Source organism: Diadema setosum, chromosome 11 (assembly GCF_964275005.1).
Source record: "Diadema setosum chromosome 11, eeDiaSeto1, whole genome shotgun sequence".
Classification (NCBI taxonomy): domain Eukaryota; kingdom Metazoa; phylum Echinodermata; class Echinoidea; order Diadematoida; family Diadematidae; genus Diadema; species Diadema setosum.
The window spans coordinates 30,208,984-30,236,654 of NC_092695.1; the positions used below are offsets into that span (position 1 = coordinate 30,208,984).

The 27,671-nt window shown below is 37.4% G+C and overlaps 1 protein-coding gene across 1 annotated transcript; it reads left to right on the top strand.

The window, feature by feature from the left end:
* Positions 1-7,751: 7,751 nt before the first annotated feature.
* Positions 7,752-27,641, top strand: LOC140235413 (sodium- and chloride-dependent glycine transporter 1-like; the record flags this gene model as incomplete). The annotated part of the gene is given in 14 exon segments (XM_072315439.1): positions 7,752-7,754; positions 7,757-7,943; positions 13,203-13,334; positions 13,746-13,971; positions 14,462-14,594; positions 14,966-15,100; positions 16,267-16,370; positions 17,604-17,728; positions 20,200-20,312; positions 21,066-21,200; positions 21,813-21,912; positions 22,605-22,705; positions 24,365-24,535; positions 27,483-27,641. Coding segments are annotated over 14 exon segments (1,824 nt in total), but the record flags the coding sequence as incomplete, so codon positions are not given.
* Between the last annotated feature and the right edge of the window lie 30 nt (positions 27,642-27,671).

Here is a 27,671-nt window from a genome sequence, read left to right on the forward strand (position 1 = left end):
ATGCATATGTGTAGGTCAATTGTATCACAAAACATCCTACCACATAAAATTTCCCAATAAAGCCTAAAATATATAAGGCGATATCACTATTTTTCTCAATAAACCATAACTGTAGACGGTTATTTCTAGAAACAATTTTATTTCAACTATTGTTCACATTGTGTATATACTATTGTGAAGCACTAATGCTGGGTTTTTGTTTCATCTGCTAATGGTAAATAATACCATTGGCAATATATTGTACACATAGATGATTTTGCATTCTAGCCGAGTGAAGACAGAATAGAAATCTTGAGTAATGTTTGGTCGATGGAGATCACACTCACTTGTACATTCCCCTCCCCTCACTTTCAGTTTCAGTTTGTTTTATTTCTCTACTCGTACGAAAGAAATCAGTATAAAGAAATAATAAAAAAAAAATCACACGAAAATATAAACAGAGTTTACCCATAGGAAATATGAAAAAAGAGTAATACTCATAGGATATAATGAGTATGTGAATAGTTATGTATAAATATTTCATGGTATACATGATTGTGGAAGAGACCGTTATCAATAAGCAATTCGCTTGACTTGGATAACGGCCTCTGCACATGGACATTATGGTTTGTTACAGTTCTGTCTTATTTTTTTAAAAGAAGGAACATAACGCGTACACACATGCAGAAATAAATAACGTGAAGTTCCGAGTATTTTCAATGCCATTTACACACAACACACATACGCACGTGCACATTTTTTAATGATATTTTATTGGACTTCCGTTTGTCATGACGTGAGAGCCTGCTGTAAACTGAAATCCCATAAAGCATACTCGAATTGATCAACAAACAAAATCCTTAGTATTTTTACATCAAAATCATAGCCCATGTCGTACACACACACACACACACACACACACATACTTGTGTGTCTGGCATTGTAGATAGACGCGTGGCGGGGGGGGGGGGGGAGAGAAGCGAGAAGAACAAGAACGTTTTCTCGCTGATACTGCCCTTCTCGTATTAACAGTATATCGCTGGCAGTGGTGGAAGATATACGGAAGAGGTTTGACAATAATTATGACATTATTTCCTCGTTGCCTCGTTGGGAATGGTGATTATGCTGAATTATCTTTCTGTACTAAGACCGTCATTACATTGCCTTTCTTATCGGGGAAATTGCTCACCTCCCCCCCCCCCCCTCCCTCTCTCTCTGTCTTTATTCTACTCTGTAAAGTCTTTCGTAAATGTTTGCTTTCCGTGCTTGTTAAGCCTTTCGAGGTGGACAAGGTCGTTATGTCAAGTAATTCCCTGTTTGTTTCTTTCTTTCTTTGTGTGTCTGTTTCGGTCCTATTTTTTCATTATATTTTTGTCCTCCTTTTCACATTCACTTAGTTCCATGGGCAACATTTCGTCGGCGTCAACGTCCCGTTATTTGTTGTTATACATACCTCGATTGACATTGATGATTACAACGATTTGCATTCTTAACAGGAAGAAAATATGGAAGAAATAGAGTTTGAATAGAGGAATATAACTGTTTAATGCTTTGTTACTCTGCTTTTAAATTCTATTTTACACATGCACTCTCATTTATCTGTGCAAACACACAAATTCAAGCTTTATTTCAATCTTTTTTCAGATATACGCAGGATGCAATGTCTATGATGAATACAATTGTACTGATATATATACACACTCTGCGAAAAAACAGGTATCCCCTCAAAAGGGTTATGCTCGCACTATTTGGGTACCTCAGAAGGAAGGGAAAAGAGGCAAAGAAGAGCTTACAACTACAAAGTTTGCGGGACAAATGAGAAATGGTATATACATACAAACATCACGCACATAATTGTGCATACTTCCTTTGATATAAAAATAAAACAACAACATACTTTGCTATACGTTGAGACGGATATTTTGCTGGTCTGCTGCAGGCAAATATAGACCAATGTAAATAAGAGTAAAGCACTTGCCAATTTTGTCGCTGTAATTGTGAGTTGATATCGTATCATGTTACTTCCTCATTGAAAGAGGAGAAACTATGATGCATGTGAAGGTAGGTTTTAACTTAGCCAGTGTAGATCCATACAATGTTATTACCGTCGTTTGAATTCACGAACGCGAACTTCCCTTTGTTTCGATTTCGTTTGAATATCATATTCTGAGAAACATACTTTCCTTTTGTATAGATTCCAGTAGAATTACCAGATACTAATTTGTTTGCTATTTGATACTCTTCAGGCCAAGATAAATCCGGGAGGATGGGAGGGGGGGGGGGGGTCGAGGCAAAGATTGAAGCACGGTTCGAATGCATGGGCGTCTGCGTACTATGAGCAATTGTGGCAGTGACGTGATTTGAGGCGTAGCTATTTGATCACTTCTATAAATCTGTGTCAAGGGAAAAATACACAGAGCAACGTTGGGCGACATAGCAGTTTCACACACACACACACACACGCACACACTCACACACACACACACAAACACACACGCACGCGCGCAAAAGAAACAACAATGGTGACACAAGGACGAATGTACACTACAGAAAGAATACAAGGTTAGAATAATGACTTCGACTCTTGCAATTTGTCATCTCTTTTAGTAGATGATGATTAATTTTGATGAATTATGAAATTATTGACAGATAAAAAAAAAAATCCGTTTATGGTTGTGATTTTCACATCTTTTTTTTTACCATTCCATGAATTAGTTCACTTGAGGCCATACTGCGGTAACAAGCGCTGTTACATACAGGTCCATGAATTTGAATCCTTTTCGTGGTGACATTGAACAAAGTTCATATGCCTTTACCAAAAAAACAGTAAAAAACAATATAGCGCTGCAAGAAAAGCATGCAACGGATAAGCGAATTATTAGATATATATGTTGGTTATTTGTTGCTTAAGAAATATTTATTCATTCATTCTTAAGTTCCAATAAGTCACGTGCACGAGCTGATGCCATTTTCATCAGAGAGCAAAACTAATACAAATCGTTGTTAGCACAACGGAAAGAGGACCAACCGACAGTTGTGTGTTTTTCCATCGCACGTGTTTTTACACTGCGCATGCGCGATTCCTATAAAAGACGTCATTCTCGGCCAGTCGTCCTCCCATGTAAAGTCCGAAGCTCACTTTTATTTAAGAACTGACGGAGTTCGGTACGGAAGAAGAGAAACTTGTATAATTCCAGCTAAATCGTATTGAAAGAAGTATTCGCCATGGCAGCAGATAAGAAAACAGTGAGTATAAAGTAATTATGCTTACCTGGGCAGCTTCGACAGTCAAAATGTATTCAGTTTCATTTTTACCATTGGGAACAGTGATTTCAAAAATGTTTCGAGTTATCACATTTGATGCATATGTGTAGGTCAGTTGTATCACAAATCATCCTACCAAATAAAAATTTTGCACTAAAGCCTAAAATATAAGGAGATATCACGATTTTTCTCCCTTAACCACAACTGTAGACGGTTTAGTCCAGACACAATTTTGTTATAACTATTTTCACATTATTTTTTTAAATTTAACAATACTTAACATCAATTATAATGATAAACTCCTTTTCACTGGTTGTTTCTATCGCTTACTCACATTTTAGAACTATTTTGAAGCACTAAATCTGGGTTTTTGTTTCGTTTGCAAATGGTAAATTATACCTTTAAACTTCTTGGTCATTAGCGGTTATTGCTCAGTTTTCAGGAAAAAGTATCAGTATTTCCATTCTTCTTATTTTTTAAAGAACACACAAAAGTGTTTATAACATTAATGTCATGGTGATTCTGTGAGATATCTACATGGCTGTTCACTGAGAATAGATGTGTTTTCATGAACCTTTTTTGACATTTACACCAGTAACTTCTGTCTACGTGTTCCAAAAATCCCCACTGAAATCATTACTCTGCTAGAAAGTGATTAAATGACGACTTGCCTTTCGAAACAAGTCCACTGTGTTCTGAAGAAACTCCAACTAAATGCATAATTCTCGTGATTACAGAAAGAAATTTAGATGTTACCTAAAACTTGCATCTTGTATGACAGTAATGAACAGACAGAAGAAAACATTACGTTGAAGTTATTTTGTAGTATGAAACCAATGATAGCAATTTAGCATGAATGATATTTTTGAATAAGCCCGGAAATGGGAGCATTTCTTTCTGGGAAGCAGCTCTAGAGAACTGAACATAGACTTCTTTTTGAAACTCCTTCTTTTTGAAACTTTTTTTTTTTTTTTTTTTTTGCTGGTGATGGTTAATAACCAAAAGCCGCCCCTTGAAAGCATTTATAGAAAGAAAGAATTGTTCATGTTCAGGTGTGTGTTCTAGGGTTGTAAAAAAAAAAGAAATACATGTATAAAGAAAAGAAGAATCAATCTGTTTGAAGAAGGTTTCTGATTTTTTCATTCATATGGGGACTGTCAAGGGAGAAAGATCTCCTTACAAGGTGAAAAAGAGGTGGATTTAAAAGATGTGTACATGAGGAGATAGCATTAAGAGTGTAATTTATGACATATACATCATCTGTGTACTGCGTCCGGACAAATTTGATTGCTTGTCATAAGGAGTCGATGGCTGAAATGAATATAATTGTGTTTTTGTAAAAGGGAATCTGAAGTCTGCTCGAGTGTCAAATTAATTCACATTTAAAAAAAAAAAATAAAATCCTGTGACACTTTAGAGAAAGAAAACAATCAAAAGGTGCATGTCACATTTGAAACAAACAACGATCATGCATGCGACCCTTAGAAAAGTGTCCTCGAAATTCTGCTCTAGTTTGAATCTAAAATTTACGTGGCTTGGCAATGAAGGTAAAAATGATCATTTCAGGAACAAGTCGAGTGTTGAACGATTACAAACAACTGACGACGTCCAACGCTGTTTGAAAGTTACATGAAAGTGGATGAAATAACAGCATGAAACTGAACAGAAATTTGTGACAAATATGATGATATGTGAGTTTATGTAACAGCAGAGACTAAACATTAGGAGGATATATTTTCCCCGAATGTAAAGTTACAATCGAGGTTAACATTGCTGAATACTGCACGGTCTAATACGAGAATATGGATAAGAAGGTGTCAGATATCAAGGTTCACATTGGGAAATGCAATCTTCACTTTTGTTTTGTTTTGTTTTTCTTTTCTTTTTCTGTTCGTCGCTCGTTGTATCAGCCATACAATACGTTTAAAGGCTTTGAAACTTGCAAGTAATAGGTGCGTTACTGCAGTTTAAAGATACCAAAATATCAGTTGATAAGTTGGAGTTCAATGTACATTGTCCATTCAAATCTTTAGTCTACTCTCACTATCAGTGCAAATGTTAGTGTAGTGTTGAATTAGAGTTTTTACTCCATGATAAGAGAAAATGTGTTTATACGCAAAGTATAAAATAAGTGTGTAAATAACACGTTATGTAAGTTCATATAGTTACTCTTGTGATGTGAAATAATGTGGTCACCGTAAGGTTTAAACAATTTATGTCACTTTTTTTTTTTTTTTTTTTACTATAAGTAGCAATTGCTTATAATGTATTCTTTATTCTTGAAAGTATATACTGGTAAAAATGTTTGTCGGTTACTTTGTTTCTTTGAGTTTTTTGTTTTTAGTTTTTAGTTTTTTTTTTATCGGTTGAAATTACCTATACCACCTGACCAATAATTGTTTGAGAATATGCAACTGTGGGTTTGAGTATTACGTTAACATGTTTACAAATACATTGTATATAGATATATAAGATTTTAAGCTTGTCAAGTGCACGGGCTGGCGGAACTGGCAATATTTACAAACACTCCTGGATGGAAAGAAAATATATAATATAGACCAACATGGCTTGATACAAAATATATTAGTATGTAAATATGAAATTTAATATAACGTAGGGTCTAAATACAAATTCAAAATTTAACAAAACCATTAGCAAACCCTCCGTGACCGCTGATGTATAGCGTAATCCCGTGCACTTGATATTTAAGGACACCTCATGCATACCTTACAATTTTCCTAATGACATTGTGATCTCTGTTACGTAGACTGTGTGCAAAATTTATCAGATTCCCACGTAGTCAAAGGGTTAAGGACACGATTGGCTGGTTCACAGGTCTATAATTATACTTATTACTATTGTGCATGCATCACATTCTTTTGATCCATCTTTTCAGGAATCCATATTAACCTCTCTGTGGCCAATACCGAGTCTTCGGGGCAGTAAGTCTACTTCAGGAGGTTCATGTTATACGTTACGTAATATTTCGATGTCTGTGTCATAGTCAGTTTCATTGTCAAACTCACCGTCGAATGCAACATCAGTGTCAAAATCAATACCAGTGACGTGAGCCACTGGTAGAATACATGGAACTAACGTGTCCTTCCACATTGCCTGGCAGATTAAAGACATTTCTCCGGATTCTTATAGTTCTTAAGAATATTTTGTAGTTTACTTGGTTTAAAGAATGACAAAACCGATTGCGTCCTAAGTAAACGATGATTAAATTGATAAATTGCTCGTAAAGTGAGAAAAAACGCATTTCTCATCAGACTTTCAATTCATATTTCATTTCCATTCTCTCTATATATTTCGGGCAAAGAGCAAAATCGACAAGTAATGTCTTTAAACTCCATTGCAGTGTGGATAGTGTCTGTGTATTGAAGTGTTAGTTGCTTAGTTATAGTAACTGTGGTTATAGCATTGGTCACGACATACACCATTTTTATAAGCTATAGAGACATTTATTGGTTAAGCAGGATTTTGAGAAAGACCTCAATGTATCGGCCTGTCATCACGGATTTGGAGCAAAATCGCCAGGACCAAAACCTTGTGAGCAAAGCCCCAATAGGAAACTTGACTTCCTGCTTTGGTCTGGGTAATCATTGAAAATGAATTAATTTCTGCTGCTTTTGTTCCTGTCGGTTACACGGGCAGTTTGATTCATAATCATGCTCATGAGTGTTGAATTCGTGATGACAAGCCGCAAACCGGTATTTCCGTTATTCGTGTATGAGGGAATACTATGTGTAGTGTGACCTTGTTGTTTCTCATCGGAAATGGTACCACCCTCGCTATGCATTCTTTCTTGCGTAGATGTGGTCACCGTATGGCATCCTTCGTTACTGCCCTTCTTTCATCAATGTTTACCATATATTCATATTTCACCATTGGTGCGTAATTCACTGTTTGTAACACACTATGATCACCCTGTTTGGAACAAATACGATCACACCTCCCTGCTGGAAAGAACACAGTGTCCCAGAGTGTGTTCACAGTGTGTTCACACAGTCGACAATGTGAAAATGCACGAATTTAACAGTGTGAAGATGATTTCACACTGTGGTTTGGTTTTTCACAGAGAGTTCACGCAGTGATGTTCTGTTTCACACTGTAAATTGATGATTCACACTGTAAATTGATGTAATGATTCACAATGTGTTCACAATGTTAAGATGCTCGAATTTAACCATGTGAAGAGATTTCACACTGTGTTCATAATGTGTTCACACTGTTGGACACTGTGCTCTTTCCAGCAGGGCTGTCACATCACGATATGAGAAGTAACTATCATGTGCACATTAGATGATGACTTTCCTTTGATGTCATTATACTAGAAGCATTTTGACGTTAATTTTCTTATGTTGACGAAATAGATCATCTGAGTCTACGTCATCGTGTCACATTACATCTCACTTATATTGCATGACTTGGATGTTTGTCTGAAGGGGAAATCATTTCGGTGGGAGCATTAACTTGTACTGACTCTCAACCTATTTGACGTTATCCGTTTAAGGTCGACATCAGCACAGTTGAAGCAAATGGCAGCGCTAAGCAACAGGTAGTGGTGGAGGTGAAGGAGGACGAAGATCGGGACCAGTGGGGCAGTCACATCGACTTCATCCTAACATCCGTGGGCTACGCAGTCGGGCTTGGGAACGTGTGGCGCTTCCCCTACCTCTGCTTCAAAAATGGTGGAGGTTCGTCTACTCTTTCATTTTTTTTTTATTTGTTTATGATATATATATATTGTGAATATTTTATCATATATCACATAAATGTTATGTATACAACATTTGTATGATATACATAGATAAAATATGTAAACAATATATATATATATATATATATATATATATATATATATATATATATATATATTAATACATGTCTTCAAATAATCGCGGTGGTGTGGACAAGCGTAATCCGGAAGTATTCAAGAATGTCATGAGTACATGAGGATGAAATGCATCCAATCCAAATGGGAGAGTCCAAAAATTGAATCGGGGGACGATATTTGGCGCATCTGCGTAAAAAGCATGTCCGAATATTTAACATGATATATAGTGCGAACTTGTGAAGCATCACTAAACTACTAAGTGGAAAATACTGTTTAAAGATCATGTTCGTCAATCAACTTTATAGCAAGAGTTCATGGTGTTTGCAAAAGCTAACATTAATGTTCTTAATGCGGCAAATTTGATTACAGCAAACTAACACTAAAAACTAATCGTCACAATTAGAACGATGATAAGAAATACAGGTTAGTTCACTTCTGGTCTAAAACAACAACCCCCCCCCCCCAAAAAAAAAAAAAAAAAAGCAACGTTATCAATATTGAATAAGAAGGGCAAACAAAGTTCAAATGTGTTGCATTTTATGAGACATATCAGTGACAATAATTTTTGAAAATGCAACAACTAAAATGCCGAAAGAGTAACAAAGTAAACGGATTTCAGTTTGATCTCACAAATTCTTCAGAATTCAGGTTTATCACGTAGAGCATTAGTCCCTTTTATACTACCCTGAAAAGTTACGATTGTTTTTATCGGCAACAACATGACCTTTGTAATCTTTCGCCATACTTCTTTATGACACCCCGTTTATGTTGGTATCGAATGTTGATGACCATAAAACTTAAGATTGAATAACATGTCAGCATCGAATTTGATAAAAAGATTTGGGAAAAATATAGATTAGATATGGAAAAGGGGATGGAAAGAACTGAAGAACACAAATAGATAAACACATACGCCCTATGCACACACAATCATGTACGCACGTAGAAATAACGACGGATTCAATATCACTGAACAACACAAATCTCACATACTGTCTCGCTTACATGCCGCAAATGCTGTGGTTTTGAAACTAATTGAGCACCAAGCACATGCCAAGACGATGAAAACCAAAAACAGAAACACTTGAGTAAATGTGAACTTTTTTTCTCCCTAAAAAGTGTTCGAAACCTTTCAGTCCACATGCACCTTTCACTACCAACGCGGAAGAGTAATGAGATGCTATATTGGTTTTTAAAAAAGGATATGACATCCGGTTATTCCATGTAATGAAGTGTGCGCTTTTATCATTACCGAGAGGAAAAGCAAAACTAGTGTTGGATCCATTGTCCCAATGCACTTTTCAAACCATAGATTGCCTCCACATTATTCTATATTAGATCAACCGAAGGAGAGAGCTCTTTAAATCAAACAAAGCGATGATGATTTTATCAAACGACGTGGCATGCTTCATAAAAAGGAAGAGATGTATATATCTTTATATAGTACTTGCCAACATTGTATAACTTTAATAGCCATACTAACCCATGCCAAAAAAAAAAAAAAAATCCAATCAATAGTAATGGTATTATGTAAGATCAATGACCCCCACTCTTTAAATAGATATTTCTCTACATAGCCTCATAAAGAATTACAGGTGGAAATAAATCTTTCGTCATAATTCTATACGTGTTCACAATTTTATGCAGCAAGGTACTTACATATCTCGCAATATCGTTAAGGAGTGAGTAGATTACTAACAGAACACACGCTATAAACCCGTGCATTGGACTATTAACTTGTCTCAAATTTTATAGACTCGCACGGAACGGATTAAGGTTCTATAATCACTGTTTACTCGTATGTGATTCGGCTTTAAGAATAGACGTATTTACCGGTCTTAAGTTGTCTCCGTCTTGTATTCAGTGTCATCATTTTCGTGGAATCTAACTATCTGACATCGAAAGTTGAACACGCAAAATATTTACAACATGTATTTTCATAAAGACATGCCGACATACGATGGTTATCCTTCTGTTGACATGTTCGGTGTTCGATTTGACATAATGCAGATTTCAACACTTTCTGAATCTCGGATAAATGAAGGTCAGCGCCTTTCCGTTTCACTCAGAAATAGCGAGATTTCTTGGTGCATATTTTCTCTTTAAATTGCATTTTTGAATTGACCCTGAAATCGACTTCTTATGGATTCCAGCTTCGGAGGTTTCGGCCCAGATACTCTGCCTTTGCTGCAGAAACAAACGACGCCGAATTGGCAAAGAAACGACGCATGTCTGTATAAGTCTGTCGCACATGGAAAAAGTGTAAATGATTTTCACTTTTATATTGCATTGTATCCAGACAAAAACCGTCCAGGCAATACGCGGAGCTGAATGTCAATGTTTGATGAATGAAATTGCTGTAAATTTACACAGCAGAAGCACCGACAAGGGACAAAGCAAAAACAGGGAATGCAGTCTGTGTATCTTGAATTGGGCCACAAACACTAGCTGAAAATGAAGGGATATCTGAGCTACATTTTTTTGCGCAAGTACAAGGAAAAGAATATAGATGAAAACGTTTTGAGTTGAGGAAATGTTTGTCTGACAAAGTGATAATCCTTGATGTAAAAGCACGAGGGCAAGAAACATATAGTCTTTTCCCAACTTGTGTCGGAACCTTGCCTTTACGAGCGAATTTTATACAATGTCCGCTATCAGAGTAGTCCTGCGGTGCGAGATAGACTTTACAATCGTTAGGGCATGGCGCCCACAAACGATGATTGAGCGATTAAGCAAAGAAGAAATACTTGTGCCTTTAAATAGGATTATCTTGAGAGGAACTTGGTTATTCATGTTTGACATGATTCTACTGCTGTCAATTCCGTCTGGCCGGGGAAAAATGAAATCAGATTTAGCAATTTGGTATGAAACCTTTCAAAAGTACTGACGCTGTGGTTATGGGACGTAGTAGTAGAGATATGGTTTTCCTACTTTAAAAGATGTTCCATTTGTATTTCTCCTATATAATCCTATCCCCACTAGTCCATTGTATATAGATACTGGTTAGTGAAACCCAAGACTGCATTAGGAGAAACTTATGCTAATTGTTGTCCTAACTGACTCGCTGCGAAAATGCAGAGAGATTAGATTAACCAGTACGCCTGATTAGTACCTCCACGAATAGTTTTGCCTTTTTATTAGTTTTTATCTCTCATGTTGGAGATAAGATTGCCGGAACATCTGTCTATATAGAATTGATAAATCTCTCCAGGAACGTTAAAGATCATTTCCAAACGTGAAATAAAAGGGATGCTTGGAACTGTAGTGCCTTGTCTTGAGATACACCAGTCTGTACCATGTATGAAGGCTCGAGCACAAAAAAGTTTTAAGATCATTTTGTTACCATCGTGAAATAGAAGGATATTTGTGGTGACCCTGCTTGCAAATTTTAAACAAGCTGTTCGGTTGATACTGTATTCACACATACAGTATAATACCAAAAATCATATCCTGAAGATTAATGAGTTGAAGATATCAAACTTAGAATTAAGAACATCTACTAATGAGCGAAACACACGTACATCAGATGATAACCACGGTGACCTCACTTTATGGCTTTATGGACTTGCAGTGATATAGGTCTAATAAACACTCTAACATCTGATCACGAGACTATGACAGTCCGACAGTCGATTCCAATTGACCAGCAATCGTTCATGGTGGCGCAATGCTGGAAATCAACGATTCCATTCTCTTTAAGGGAATGTTATCATGACTACTGGTACTAACTTACCAAATGGTGATGAAAAATCATACAGGCAACATTTTCGTTTAGAAGTGATAATAAAATTGACAATGATGATATTTTTTACCAAATAATGACAATACTACAAACTGTATTACTGCATTATACATTTGACTTAATTCATGTGGCGGTCTTATGGGCTGTACTGACACTGGATAGGCCGTACTAACACTGAATAGGCCATGCTTTTACGACAAAAATCCTCGTAAATAGTTACCGTCCACAGTGGCACTATAACATTTGCATTTGAAAAGGAGAAAGAAGTAACTTTAAAGCTGTTGTCATTAGTTACTAGACGGTTGTGTTTATTCATATAAGTACAATTGGAGCCATGAAGATTGGAGAAGTGCTTTGCGACAAATTAATGCACCACGCGTTATACGCAAAGAAGGAGAGTAAATAGACAGGTGGACGTGGCGACTCCATATTTTCAAGACGATGTCTATTTCCTCCTCCCCCAAAACGAAATAGTCTACTTTTGCTTGCGAATTTTTAGGCTGTAGATTTGCATGGATCTCCTGACCGTTAGAGACGGAACATTTACTGATCTTTGAGTATCTGCACCCAAATTCCCTTTCCCATCGACAACCGTTTGACTTTCCATGCGGAATTCCTGCCACTACCGACGACGGATTTGAACACCAACGTGACTCTGAACATGATGCATGCGCAGAAAATCTAACTAGGAATGTAACATATCAGAACACAATGGTCGTGCGAATCGAAAGTTGGCTTTTACTATTATACTCTACAACAGGACATAATTGCTACGATATATCTCATCATGAAAGTACAACGGACCTCCGTTAGTTTGCAGGCACAAACCCTTGTTGGTCGTAAAGGAGTCTGCGCCAAGACTACTAAATGCACCACTTTGGCACTGTCCCATAGGCCCTGTGTTGAAGCTTCTCCCAACAAGGACCTTGTTGGGAGAGGCTGCAGTGTAGTGGTGCGTGTATTAGTCTTGGCGCATGCAGACTCCTATACGACCAACAAGGGTTTGTGCCTGCAAACTAGACCTCCGTTGCAACTCCATGATCTCACTTAGCAAGTTGCAATAACCTGTTTTCCTAAGGCTGCCACACTTTTTTTGTTGTTTTATTTCATTTTTTTTTTTTTTTGGCAGACGATGATTTCAAACTTGACCTAGTCTTGCTTCCAGACCCTCTGCTCGTAAGATTTTGCTATACAGGATATTAACGCCCTCAACGTCAAAAACTGGAGCAGCTTTAGGTGGATTTGTCCTGTGACTTCGGCAAAGGTGGCGACTTCGTCGCCGCGGAGTCCAGTTGGCAAAGGGTCTGGAAACCATACCAAACTTGATCATAATTGTCCACACTCAACTCTCACTATCTTGTATCTTTCCCTTTACAGGAGCCTTTCTCATCCCTTACATTATCTTCCTCTGCATCGCGGGGGCGCCCTTTTTCATTATGGAATTCTCCCTGGGTCAGTTCTCGAGCCTTGGGTGTATTGGCATATGGAACGTCGCGCCTCTATTTCGAGGTGAGAGGGAAAACCTGTAATGTGGGTTTTTTTTTTCAGAACATCAATAACAACTCCATCATAAAGCCAACAAAGAAGAAAAAAATCATGTGAAGAAGCGTAGCTAATGATGCGGTTTAATGTATATTTTGTAGAGATCAAAAAGATTTCGTATTTGGCTGTTCATTTCTTGTAATCAGAGTTTAATAAAGAACAATGCAGGCCTGTAAATTATCGCTCCACTACACACTTATTGCTTGATGTTTACAATGATAAAACAGAAGAAATTATACGTATAACCACTCTTGGAAATCATCTGTTGGAAGAGGACCACCTCTTACACAGTATTGCCTACGTAACTTACCTGATTTGCAAAAACCCGAGGAAGATTCAGTAGTTGGTAGCTGAATTGTGTTTTGTTTTATTTTCCAGGAGTCGGAATTGGAATGGTTCTGACCTCAGTAGTGGTTTCCATCTATTATAACGTCATAGTTGGCTGGTCCATTTACTACATGGGGGCGTCCTGTCAGAGCACACTGCCTTGGTCGACCTGCAACAATACGTGGAACACCGAAAATTGTTTCGATTCTTCGCATTCTGAGTTGAATTTGACCTTCAATGTGAATGACTCCAGACGCCCTAGCGAAGAATACTGGCTGTAAGTTTCACAAATACCCAGCCCTCGTATATATCTTTCCGCCACGAAGTAAAAACATAATATTCCATGGTTCCTTTCATTTGGTTGTATATCCAACGTGCAACATGTACAAAAGAATCCTTACAATAGATTGCAGAATAAACTGCACAACAACCTCCTTTATTTTTTGCTCAAAAGGACAACTAAAGTTCACAGAAAAAAATAAAAATGTTAACTTTTTGGTCATAAAAAATTCAGAGGCAAATTCAAATTAAGATTCAAACTTTATTTCCATTTTTTTTTTCAAAAAATGTACAAAGATTTATGTGAAATATGACACGTATTTTGTGGGAATGTATTATACAGAGAGCCAGGAATTACTGGTCGGTTTGCCATTATAGATAGAGATATACCAACGATTTTCAGAGCAGTGATTGTTAATCGAGCAAATATCAGAGAAGAGTATATTTGAGTCTATATTTAAAAGTCTCAATATTACCCGTCTTTCCAGATATCGTGTTCATGGAGTTACAGATAGCATCGGAGACATGGGAGAGATGAACTGGGATGTGTTCGGGGCCTTCGTTGCCGCTTGGATCATCGTCTTTCTGTGCATCATTAAAGGAGTTAAGTCTGCAGGAAAGGTGGGTATATTTCCATACTATCAACCAAATAATGATGATCAATTTTTTTTTTTCCTACTACTCCTCCGCCCCTTTCCTTTTAATTGCGTATAATTGTTTGGGGATTTTCCCCCGTCTTTTTGGATAGGCTGATATATCTAGTTTGAACTTGAATGAAGATTATTCGTCTATATATACATTTATATTATATATTCATATTTACATAAAGCTCCCTAATGATACAGAGATAACATTAAACCTCCGCCCCTTGTGTGTGTGTGTGTGTGTGTGTGTGTGTCTTTCTCCCCCCCCCCCCCCTCCCTCTTTTTTTCACGTTTAGGACACTGATTTTTCTGTTTTTCTTTTTTTTTTCTGCCATTTATCTACGACAGGTTGTGTACTTCACAGCTACCTTCCCGTATGTGGTTCTATTCATCCTCCTAATTCGCGGCGCCACACTCCCTGGAGCTGGGGAGGGCATCGCGTTCTACGTCACACCAAAGTTTGAGAAGTTGGCGAATCCAGAAGTAAGAAACTTTTCACTGCGATTGTTGATATACGAAGAGTAATACTCCTCTCGCATTCTTAGAATTATGTTAGCATTCAATAGATGTTTCCCTGACGTGAGCCCCGAATTGTTATTGGATTGTAATCCAAACATACCAAAGGAACAGAGCTTTGTTTCTCTTCTCACATGAGTCCATGCATGTGTATTGAACTCCTGGAAGGGTTGTGTTGATAAAGAATCATTTATTTGAATTTCTCTAAGGGTTATGATATACACAAGTTAACGTTTTGAAGGGTTCTGTGTTCACATATTATTTCAGAGGTACGTTTGATTTTATGATGGGACCTCAGAAAATAGGTGTTAGAGACATTAATTTTCTGTCCATAGGTTTGTGTGTGGAAATTGTGTACATTTGACTCATTGGCACGAAAAGGTTTAAGAATATAATGTTCTGAAGTACATTGTAGCATTGTATACTAGTATGTGTTGGTGTAAGGCTTCAGTACAGACTCACTGGAGAGAATAAGAAGAGAATGACATGACGATACCTTGTGCAAGAAACTGAATTTCAAGCTAAGGAGTTGTCTTGTGTGTGGTGGTTGGGTGGGGGGGGGAGGGTGAATGCAGGGAGGGTAATATAAGTACACCCCTCCCCCAATTAGGAGTTAGATTGACTATTGATGGATGCTAAAAGTAAAGTACGACGGGATGGATGGAGTTTCCACTCGCAGTTAAGTATGTATATGGTCAAAATTACCTCTATCAATATTTTTTTTTCAAGAAAATATGGGATTACTGGCATGATATTGACGTAATTAGGAACATTACAAACAACGATACCATCAAAATGACACGACCTCGTCCATGTGCCCGCAGAATCAGATTCAACGAAACTGTAATGTCCATAATTTATCAACATGCTGAATATATGATACTTTTTATATCTCATCATGCATGTATAAAATTTCTTTATCTCCTCTCTCTCTCTTTTTCTTTCCCTGTTTAGTATTTTCTTTATGATTAAAAAGAATTGAAGCTGTCATAATACGAGCAGATTGCGATTCGTAGACTATCTGATACATTCTAGTGTAAAGTAAACAGGTTAAAAGAAACTTGTTTGCAGGTTTCTAGGTGATAATAAATCATTCACTCCATACTCCAAACTGTTCATGGTGTGTTCTATAGGTGTGGAAGGATGCTGCCAACCAAATATTCTACTCTCTGGGATTGTCGTTTGGCGGCCTGATCACGTTTGCAAGCTACAACAAATACAAGAACAACTGTTACAGGTTAGCTATCATTATATTTTGCAGATGTCTTTCCGTTTGTATCGCTATATCACTCCCCAAGACGATTATAGCGGGAAGAGAAAATGGAATCGTTTGGGTTGTACACAAAGCCTGATATGAGAACCCAATGTTAAAAGCTACCATACATGTTAAGTTGTTTCGCTTTTTAGATGACTTAACCACTGGACTATTCACCGAGATATAAAAAAAAAGAAAGTGACACAATTCTGGAAATGTTTTGACTGTCATAGCTCTATCTAAAACTGGTTTTTAACAAAAGGCATCAAGGTTTCAATATTCGTCATAACTGTGGTCAATTATAGATCACATCTATTTTGATCATATCTCTTTGATTGTTCTCGATATTTCCTTAACTTGCTGTAGTCGACATCAAACATTATGTGTGTTCATGTTTAAACATAATTCGTTTCTCGGACAGGTAGATACAAGGCTTCTAAAAAGCAAACAAATCTCTTTTATGCAGGATACATGATGATTCATGTACGTTGTAAATATGCGATGAATATTGTCATCATCCAGAATCACCTTGATTCACTGAACTTAGTGTTCATTTCAGCTGTTTCATTGTCTGTCTGGTTTCGTTGTTGGCAGCAGTGTTCTACATTAGGATTAATTTTTTGACGCTTTAGTAGATTTTCCATTAAACTTTGAGATCTGTCGAGTCCATGAGATAATATTTTGCCATCCCTCATGTCCCTACAGGGGTAAAAAAAGACAACATTTACACAGGAAAATGCAAAGTTTGAGCAGTCGTGGTGGCAAATTTACAAAACGTGCTAACCAAGTGGATCTATTGTTAATACGGCGGTTTGTACATGGAAGCAAATATCCCATCATGCCCATGGAACTCCAGTAGATGTTCGCTTGTTGTAGTCAACAATGACAACTTATTCAGTTCTCGCATAATATTTCCTAATCTCTAGACAAATAGACCAAACCGAACTGACTGATTCTTCGTGTCTTGCAAGAGTACGGAGTATAAGGAAATACGTATAGAGAGAGTAGGTCTGTATGATGTCATGGAAATGACTCATATTTTGTTTTCTTAGTCTAAACAACAGCCGTATTTGCACAATGATTCTCTGGAAGAACGGGAACATCGGGAATACACTGAGGGCTTAAAACCTTGAAGCCTTCTGAAAAGGACGCCTTGTAATCATCCAACATTTGCCCCTATTTACACGAGATGATTTACTTTTTCACTGTTTGTAGGGATGCACTGCTAGTTACTGTTATCAATTGTGGAACCAGCATCTTTGCCGGCTTCGTGATTTTCTCCGTTCTTGGCTTCATGGCGCACGACAGTCAGCAGAAAATCGAGGAGGTTGTGGATGAAGGTAACTTTAAAATACAAAGCCCCATGTATATAGTGATCGGAATTTGGAAAGGTAGTTTGAATATATTTCATGGATTATGAAAATTTGAAGTGCATTCTGACATTAATATGTTGACACAACGTGTGTGCCAACCATGCCAACAGACAAATAATAATTGTAATTCAATTTAATTCAACTTAATTTAATTTAATTTAGTTTAATTCAATGTAATTCAATTTAATTTCATTTCATTTCATTTGATTTCATTTCATGTCGTGTCATTTTATGTCATTTTACAATTTGGTTTCATGACTTCATGAAGAAATTTTACAAAGCAAACACATATGCACCAGTACAATAAAACAAAGGGTGCATTTTGACATCGTTCCACCTGGAAAGAAAACAGTGTGTTCACACTGTGTTCACGTTGTCGACTATGTGAAAACCCTCGAATATAACAATTTGAAGATTATTTCACACTCTGGTGTGGTTTTTCTCAGGGTATTCATATAGTAATGTTCTGTTTCACACTGAATTTATGATTTACACTGTGAATTGGTGATTTACAATGTGTTCACACTGTTAAATCGATCGAATTAAACAATGTGAAGAGATTTCACACTGTGTACACAATGTGTTCACACTGTGTTTCACATTCTTTTTCACACTGTGGGACACTGTGTTCTTTCCAGCAGGGGTGATATAACATAAACAGGCTTATCAAAAATCAGTGAGCAATGTAGACTGCATTTTCTCTTCAGTTCGGAAAGTTTGATGGGGTTGCAGGGGTTGACACAAAGAGAAGAGTTTGAAAGAGTGACAGCCCTGAAAGGAATCTATAATCTGTATTTACTCACCCAACATGCCTAACACAAGACGTGCATATGGAGATGCCGGTGGGGGATGGGGGGGGGGGGGGCTGGTGACAGTAGATTCTTGGCCTTTAGAATCATTTTAAACATACAGAAAAAATTACAATTACAATTACAATTACAATTACAATGTGGAATCTAGATGGGCTCATATCGTGCTTTTCATATTTTAGTCTCCTGATTAACTTTGAATTCTGCATTTGATTTAAACTGCCTTCGCGAATTCAAGGCAATATGATTTCTCGCATGAGCTGATAATACATGTATGTGTCCTCGTTGCAGTTAGTCTCTTTTCGTAGAAAAGTGTTCGATTTTGTAATCAACATTACTTTGGTTTCCGGATTTTCATCGATTAAAACTAATATAATTTCTCACTGTTGTTGAAAATATTTTCAGCGTTGAAGATCGCGGTTTGTTAAGTCTGATCATGTAACATCTGAAGACATATTCAAGTACACGCTTATATTTTTATCGAGTAAGAAACAGAACTTTCGTGATGTATCAAATGTTACCTGAGTTAACCAATAAAAAAAAAAATGTACGAAAAATTCTGAGTCTGCTTAACTAGACCCTCATTGAGGAGAGGTGGAAACTTAAATGCTGCAAACTTATCTGCAGAGTAAAATGAGGAAGTTCCCGAATACCCAACACTCTCATAATTCTTCCATAAAGGCAGTGATACCAACGCTTATGAGAGTAGATCTGCAGTTTCTGAGGGGCTCTTAGTACCTAAAACAGGTGGTGGAAAACAAACATTTTAACACATTGGAGCTCGTGGAATGGAACAGCTTACCGAAGAATATCGGACATGGTTTATCCAAACATTTCTTTTCAGCATAATTCTGGAGAGCACTCAATTTTGCCCAGGAATAACAAGCATGAACCACTTTTTTTTTTCTGTAGAGGGGGTCAGTCCTCTAGAGGGTGGTGGTGGTGGGGGGGGGGGGGGTGGCGTGATTATATCAGATATACTGTATTTTCATATACGTGTTTTGCACTCACAGATTGAATATAATTATATCTACTGTTTTATAATGTAAGTATTATGTAGAATTACATATATGTTACATGTATTTGAATTTTTTCTGTTCATATTATGCTGTTTAGTTTTGATGTTTATGAATAATATACAAGCCTCCACGAACAGTTAGTGTTTAACTCAGCGATGGAGCCACCCTCTGAAAATAGGACTAGTGAATAAATAAATAAATGAATAGATACATACATAAATTAATTAATTAATCAATTAATGGACAGATAGAATTAATACAACTAAATGCACATATTATTGCTGAATAGGTTATGGTGTGTAGCTTTCAAGTTCGAACTGATGTCCTACTTTAGTAGCATATCTTCAGAATGACTCTATAAGAAAGAGTGCATTCCTTTTCTTCATATCAACAGAACTAGTTTCATTTTTATAACATCTCTGTTATCATGAAGATTCTTGTGCCCTGAACCTAAAACTTTCAGTTTTGTTTGTTGGTTGTTTAATCTTTTGCTAAATGATGGTCTTAAAAATGTACCAAACAGAGATGCTCAGTGTACCTATCTCATACTAGCTCGATGTACCTATATCTGCAAATCTCCTATTTGTATTTAATCACGTTTCTCTACCAGGACCTGGGCTGGCTTTCAAAGTGTACCCCGAGGCCCTATCTCGACTTCCCCTGCCCCAGCTCTGGTCGTTCCTGTTCTTCTTCATGCTGCTGACACTAGGACTCGACAGTCAGGTAGTTATGACTCATAAAAGTTGATTTGTTCCTCTTGTAATTATATCTGCCACTACAAAGCCCTCTTGACAGTTTAGCAAAGAGAATCCTACAGAAGAAGCAACGATAATTCTTCTTGTCGGCTTGTTTGGAAGATCGATATGTTGATCTTAAATGTCTTTACTCAGCCCTGTTTGCGATTTTTATTTAGAATGTTTGTATGTTGTGAAAATTATTGATTTCCTAGCCAACTTATTGAAGGAGATAAATGTACTGATATTATATCTCAGTCAAACTTATTATGTAATCTACGAAGTCGATTTACACCTTCTCTCGCTCTCGCCTCTCTGCTCTCTCTCCCTCTCTCTGCTCTCTCTCCCTCTCTCTCTGCTCTCTCTCTCTATCATATATGTATGAATACACACACACACACACACACACATATATATATATATATATATATATATATATATACATAACAAGTATAGTATTGACTGTGTTGTTATTCCAAAGCTAAAACCCGGTTATACGTTATGTGATTAATATATACATAAAATCATGTTCACTTGGTACATGTTCTGAGAAATGTATTTTTGTATAGGTACTGAATGGATATTGTATATATGTATATATATATATATATATATATATATATATATGATATTACTTACTGTAATGTACTCAGTAAATGTTTCAATGCAGAAGACAATTTGGTAGTTCTGTCACTATTCTCTCACTCTCTCTATAATAATATATTTCTAATTGGTAATAAAGTTTGCCATGTGCGAGACGGCGATTACAGCCATCTCGGACGAGCTCTCGCCGTCGACGAGAAAGAAGTGGAAGTGGCTCGTGACCTTTGGCGTCTGTTTCGCATTCTTCCTCCTCGGCTTGCCTATGTGTATGCAGGTAGGTTCCAAGGACGCATATAAATCTTGGGAAATATTATTACTTACTAATATTTATTTCTTAAAAAGAGTGTGTTTGTATCTCATAAGCATAAATAAATTAACAAATGCATGCTTGCATGAATATATTGTTATCTATATAATTATGTACATGTGTGTGTGTGTGTCAGCGTATTAAAAAACCAAATATTGTATTGTTAATAGTTTAAAACAAGATGTCATTCAGCAGGACAAGTGAGAAGAACAGCTGCTTATTCTTGTTCGAATGAGTATTATTGTGAAAAAGAACCTGCATATATTGAATGAAATGCAAATAAAGAATATCATTAAAAATATATCGTAAATCATCGCTTATATGTTCCACTTCATGATATGTTCGATGTTCAAATTGTCTCGATGTAAAGAAATGCCCGAGGGTTCAAATCCTTTTTCACACATATTGGTCTTAAGCTTAACTATGCACCTAGATAAGAACACACTACAGCTACGGAAATAAAGAAGATTGGAACAAATAAACTCTGTTGGGCTTGTACATTTCTTTCTGTCGTATCTTTATGGACTTGTCGCAAGAGTCTCGGACCAATGATTCGTTGTTTCATTTTTTTTTTTCCAGGGAGGCATCTATGTTTTCACGTTGCTTGACTGGTACGCGGCCCAGTACGCCCTCTTCACCTTTTCGTTGTGTTACACCTTGGTTATCTCTTATGCCTATGGTAAGCATTTTCGAGCAATGAACGTACCATTCGTTATTTCTCTTATTGGCATTAGCGAGCTTTAAATCTCCGACGCTAATGTTTAAGACGCGCCTCCTCCCTGATTGGACAATGCGAACAGCTGCTGGCGCATGTGCAGATCATCATTAATTTTGTGCCTAAAAACTTACATAGTAACCGCGTAGTAAACATTAGCGTCTAAACTCACTATAAAGGGCCTATTCATTTAAGTGTAAGTTGTCTTCTTCTTCCTGTGTAGACTTACTTTTCACACGTTATTTTTTTACAGTCTCCATAGCTCCGAAAGAATTGCAGTAATCTGATAAGATTGTTGGTGTTCGTTTGTCTTTGCGTTTACTGAGGTCCAGAATCTACAGACTAAAGTACCTTGCTCTTCGGTTAGGGTTAGGCTATGTTAAAGGGAACAGAAGAGAAAAAGAAAATTTAAGAGAGAAATGAGCAAATAGAGAAAGGGATGAAGAAAGGGAAAGAGCTAAAAGAAAATATAAGAGAAAGTAAAGAAATGAATGAAAAATAGTTTCTTCAATCTTACCAATTATGCATTGTATTTTGATGTCACAATCTTTGAGCCATGCACAACTGCACTTTATCATGCCAAAAGCCATCTGAAGAAGTCACACAATGGCTTATGCTTGATGCTATACCATCCGTGTGTTTTCCCCCTCATCCAGGACTGAAACGATTTGTGAAGGAAGTACGTACCATGATAGGCTGTAACGTGTTCGTCTATTTCCAGGCCTGCTGGGCAGTCATCTCACCCCTCGGAATGTTGGTAGGTAGCAATTTTAACAGAAAGATTTACGGGGGGGGCAGTCAGAAATCACCAATTTCAGTTATTTTCCGTGTTGAGATAGTTGACACTATCTCATCATACTGCAAGATGTCCAGTTATAGTTGAAAGGATTATGTAGAACGTTACGGTAGCTATCAGGTTTGAAGCAGCCACATTACAAATTAACCCAAGCCGCAGAATATACAAACCATGAGCGTCCTATTTCATTTCATTTCATTTCGTTTCGTTTTATTTCATTTCCAGCACATATAATTACAATATTTGCATAGCTATAGTAGCACTACAATGATAAACAAACTGTAAACTATGATGCAATTCTGTACATTCATGACAAATACCGAAAGAAAGTTGTTGGAAATAGAGAAGACTGCAAACTACAAGCTCTGCTTGTAGAGAAATATCTAATTACAAAAAAGTAAAGTAAGACAGAGAAGAAGTACACCCATACAGAAATATAGACAAACACGAGGCAGCTCTCTGGTAAAAAGAAGAAAGAGGAAAAAGTAAGTAAGTGTGGAATGTATGACAAGAAGAAACTAATAGTGGATAGAGAAAAGGGAGAAGGGAGAGGAGATGATGGGTTAAAACCAGGTCACGTGAGGTATGAGATATAATCTCACCAAAATGCAAGAGTATGAAGAGGAGTTGTAGTAGACGGTAAACAATTGTGTTAAAAGGGGGACTTGTAATTAAGTCTTACAACGGTATAACTTATTCTGAGATGTACATTTTTCTTTAATAAGTCTTTAATTTAAAGGTAAAGGTATTCAATTTTAAAACTTCTTTATATTACTATCAATAGAATTCTAAGAGAATACAGATTTAGCAAAAATAGTCCTGGTTAAAGGCAAGTGAAATTTATTTGATTGCGGGGTACAATATGAATGGACAGCTCAATTTATGATGAACATGTAGTCAAATACAGGAGGAAAAGAATCATTGTTATGTTTGTACATAAATTGTCCTTAGCGCAAACGATACAATCATTGATATTTAGAATGGTCTTTTCTTGACACAAAACCTCAGCAAAGCATCTCCATAATTCATTACAAATAACACGAAGAGCTTTTTTATGTAGTAATAATATTTTTTTTTTAGTAAGTATGAGGTACAAATATCGTATACATGTATGTGTTTCCCAGGCTATCACGGTCAATTAACTTGCACACCCTTGTTTACACTTTTGAATTGAAGAAATGCTTCACTGTAATCACTTACATTGTTGAAGAACGCTTATTTGTACTTTTCCTGTTTTCAAAGATTAGAAAGGGAAGTCTTAGAACAAAATAAAGCATTAAGCTTCTATCAATGCAGATGGCAACACAAATGATCAAATTAGTAAGAGCTAAACTGTATAAAAACATACAATCGATCACAATGGCAACAACAATTAATAATAAAGTACATTTTGATAAGAATTTGAAAATATTTGAAAAAAATTGTCGAAGTTATCCGTACACATCACTGTCATTCGTACCTTGTTGATTGTTGTATGGTTAATTTTGTTACGTTTCCTTTGCCTTTTTATTGATTTGGGTCTTGAAATAAACGTCATTAGCATAAAGCTTATCTATGGTGAAACGTTATTGAAGGTATCTTTCTTTTTTCTTTTCCTTATCTTCTTTTTAATGACACCAGACGGTATTGATCATGGCGTTTGTGTTTTACACCCCTGCCTACTACGGAGAACACACGTTCCCTGATTGGGCCCAAGCGTTGGGCTGGGTTATTGCCAGCATACCCTTCGCAGCAGTACCCGTCTACGCCATCTACGCGCTCGTCTTTCTGGCCGATGGAACAATTATCGAGGTAATAACTCGGTTAAGCATCTCCTGGGCACTGGTCTCTCATGTAAAGGTAGATAGTATACAAATGATGCACAGGATAGAGTGCGTTAGTGGAGGCGTAGCGCACTCGAGGGTATTTACAATAACATGCACTACATTGTAAATACCCGAGAGTGAGCTGCGTCTCCACTAACGCCACGAAATAATCCTGTGCATCATTTATTTTATAAAATGGGTCGAAAACTAACAACATTTTTCACGTACCTTTGTGGATCAAGATGTCCGAAGATGTTCGTCCCAAACACGTCGCACTCGGAAAGTACTGTACGTATAAGAGTATGCGTACGCCGGGCCACACATGTTATGCACACAAGAAAGGCCGGCCGGCAGCCCGAACTAGAAGTTGTTTACAGGATTGACAGCGCGTATAGTAGCGCGCGACGCACTTGTAACAACTGATTGAGTGCGCACTGCTAGTGCAAACATTGTGACGTCGGCCGTGGATGTTAGTGAGAAATTAATACAAGCACACGTGACTCATTTCAGCGCTTCCAATTGGCTACATTCTTGAACCCATTTTATAATATACAAATGATGCACACGTGAGAGTGCGTTAGTGGAGATGTAGCGCACTCAGGGTATTTACAATGGTGAAACATGCACGAGGCGAAGCCGAGTGCATGTTGCACTACATTGTAAATACCCGAGAGTGAGCTGCATCTCCACTAACGTCACGAAATAATCCTGTGCATCATTTGTTTTATAAAATGGGTCGAAAACTAACAGCATTTTTCACGTACCTTTGTGGGTCAATACCAGTCAGCTACATGTAGCACTCGCTCAAGAGTCAAGATGTCCGAAGATGTTCGTCTCAAACATTTACGCACGTCGCACTCGGAAATCCCGCACATATAAGTACTGTACGTATAAGAGTATACGTACGCCCGCCACACGTTATGCACAAGAAAGGCCGGCCGGCAGCCCGAACTAGAAGTTGTTTACAGGATTGACAGCGCGTATAGTAGCGCGCGACGCACTTGTAACAACTGATTGAGTGCGCACTGCTAGTGTAAACATTGTGACGTCAGGCCGTGCATGTTAGCGAGAAATTAACGCACGCACACGTGACTCATTTCAGCGCTTCCAATTGGCTACATTCTTGAACCCATTTTATAATATACAAATGATGCACAGGATAGAGTGCGTTAGTGGAGGCGTAGCGCACTCGAGGGTATTTACAATTGTGAAACATGCACTACATTGTAAATACCCGAGAGTGAGCTGCATCTCCACTAACGCCACGAAATAAACCTGTGCATCATTTGTTTTATAAAATGGGTCGAAAACTAACAGCATTTTTCACGTACCTTTGCGGATCAAGATGTCCGAAGATGTTCGTCCCAAACATTTACGCACGTCGCACTCGGAAATCCCCCACATATAAGTACTGTACGTATAAGAGTATACGTACGCCACACATGTTATGCACACAAGAAAGACCGGCCTGGCGGCCCGAACTAGAAGTTGTTTACAGGATTGACAGCGCGTATAGTAGCGCGCGACGCACTTGTAACAACTGATTGAGTGCGCACTGCTAGTGCAAACATTGTGACGTCGGCCGTGGATGTTAGTCAGAAATTAATACAAGCACACGTGACTCATTTCAGCGCTTCCAATTGGCTACATTCTTGAACCCATTTTATAAAGAATTAGTGTTCAGGGGATCGCAATTAGCTGTACGGCTGTCGCTGCTGGGGGCAGTACAATGTTGTGACAATAAGCGCGGTCAGACTGGCAAAATATCAAGAAGTGTAAGATCGCGATCTTCAAGATATCGAAGTTTTGCCAGTGTGACCGCAAACTTCCCGCGAAACTTCTCGATCTGTTTGCGGGTGGTGCCTCCGAAGCGTGAGGCCATTGTCATATACAGATATGCATTGTTACGTCACAATCACTAGCCATCGGACGGCGCGTACCAATGGCCCAAACTTCTTGATCTTAAACTTCTCGATCTTTTGCCAGTCTGACCGCGCCCAATGCTTTATACAGGGTGCAGTACCGTGTGACAACCATTGCTAAAACAAGAAACATTTCATAAGAAATAAGCGAGTAAATTTTTTGGCAGAAAAAAAGATAATCCATGTTAGCATTAACAGTATATCGGTATAAATTATGAGAAATAAAATACGACAAACTGAAATACATTAATCCGAACAAAGGATTCATGGTAATTTCATTTCTAATAAAGTGAGGTTTACTTTGATCCATTTTATCTGAAATAATGGTATTCAGCAACCTGCAATCAGAACCTTACATTATTGGGTGAATAAAAGCTTCATATCACTATTATGTACGATTCTAGTCATGATAGCAATGATACTTGTAATTATAGCTTAAGAATAGTAACTATAATCAAATTATGATGGGACTTTATGTTGGGTAGGCCTATAGTCTCTACATTACCATGGTTACAGGTTAGACTGGTCATGGCACTTTTATGTATTACAGTTCAAGTGCTCAGATAAATTGCTTCAATTCAATTCAATTCAATTCAATTCAATTCAATTCAATTCAATAGTTTATTTATTTCCATCATCAAAAAAGAAATGAAAAGGGGAACATGATCCAAAGTGGTACAATTTTTCAGTTTGTCTTATATTCGTCTGATAAAGGCATTTTTTTTTTCAAATACAATATAAAGTATATGCACGAATGATTTCATAAAAAAAAACAATGCACTTTGCCATGGCAACAGAAATAGTAAATAATCATAACGATGGAAAACAGTGTTCCACTAAAAAGCCAAGCTTGTAAGACGTGGAACACTGGAACAAAACAGCAGTTGCTTCAAGACATCGACACACACCAGCACGCACACACACACACACACACACACACATACTCACATACCGCTAAGCTTACTATAGTTTGCATTCAGTTTTATGTTGTTGTTTTTTTCACTGTTTCAGCGATTAAAAGTTCTCATGAGGCCAACAGCTGACTGGGGACCAAGCTTAGACAAGTACCGCATGGAGGCTGGATACGAACCCAAAAGTGGACTCGAGTTGTCTCACCCTGCATCCCAGCACACGTCATCGACAGAAAAGTACACCGTCAAGCATTACTGATTATTGTACACTTGTTCAAGTTTTATTCCC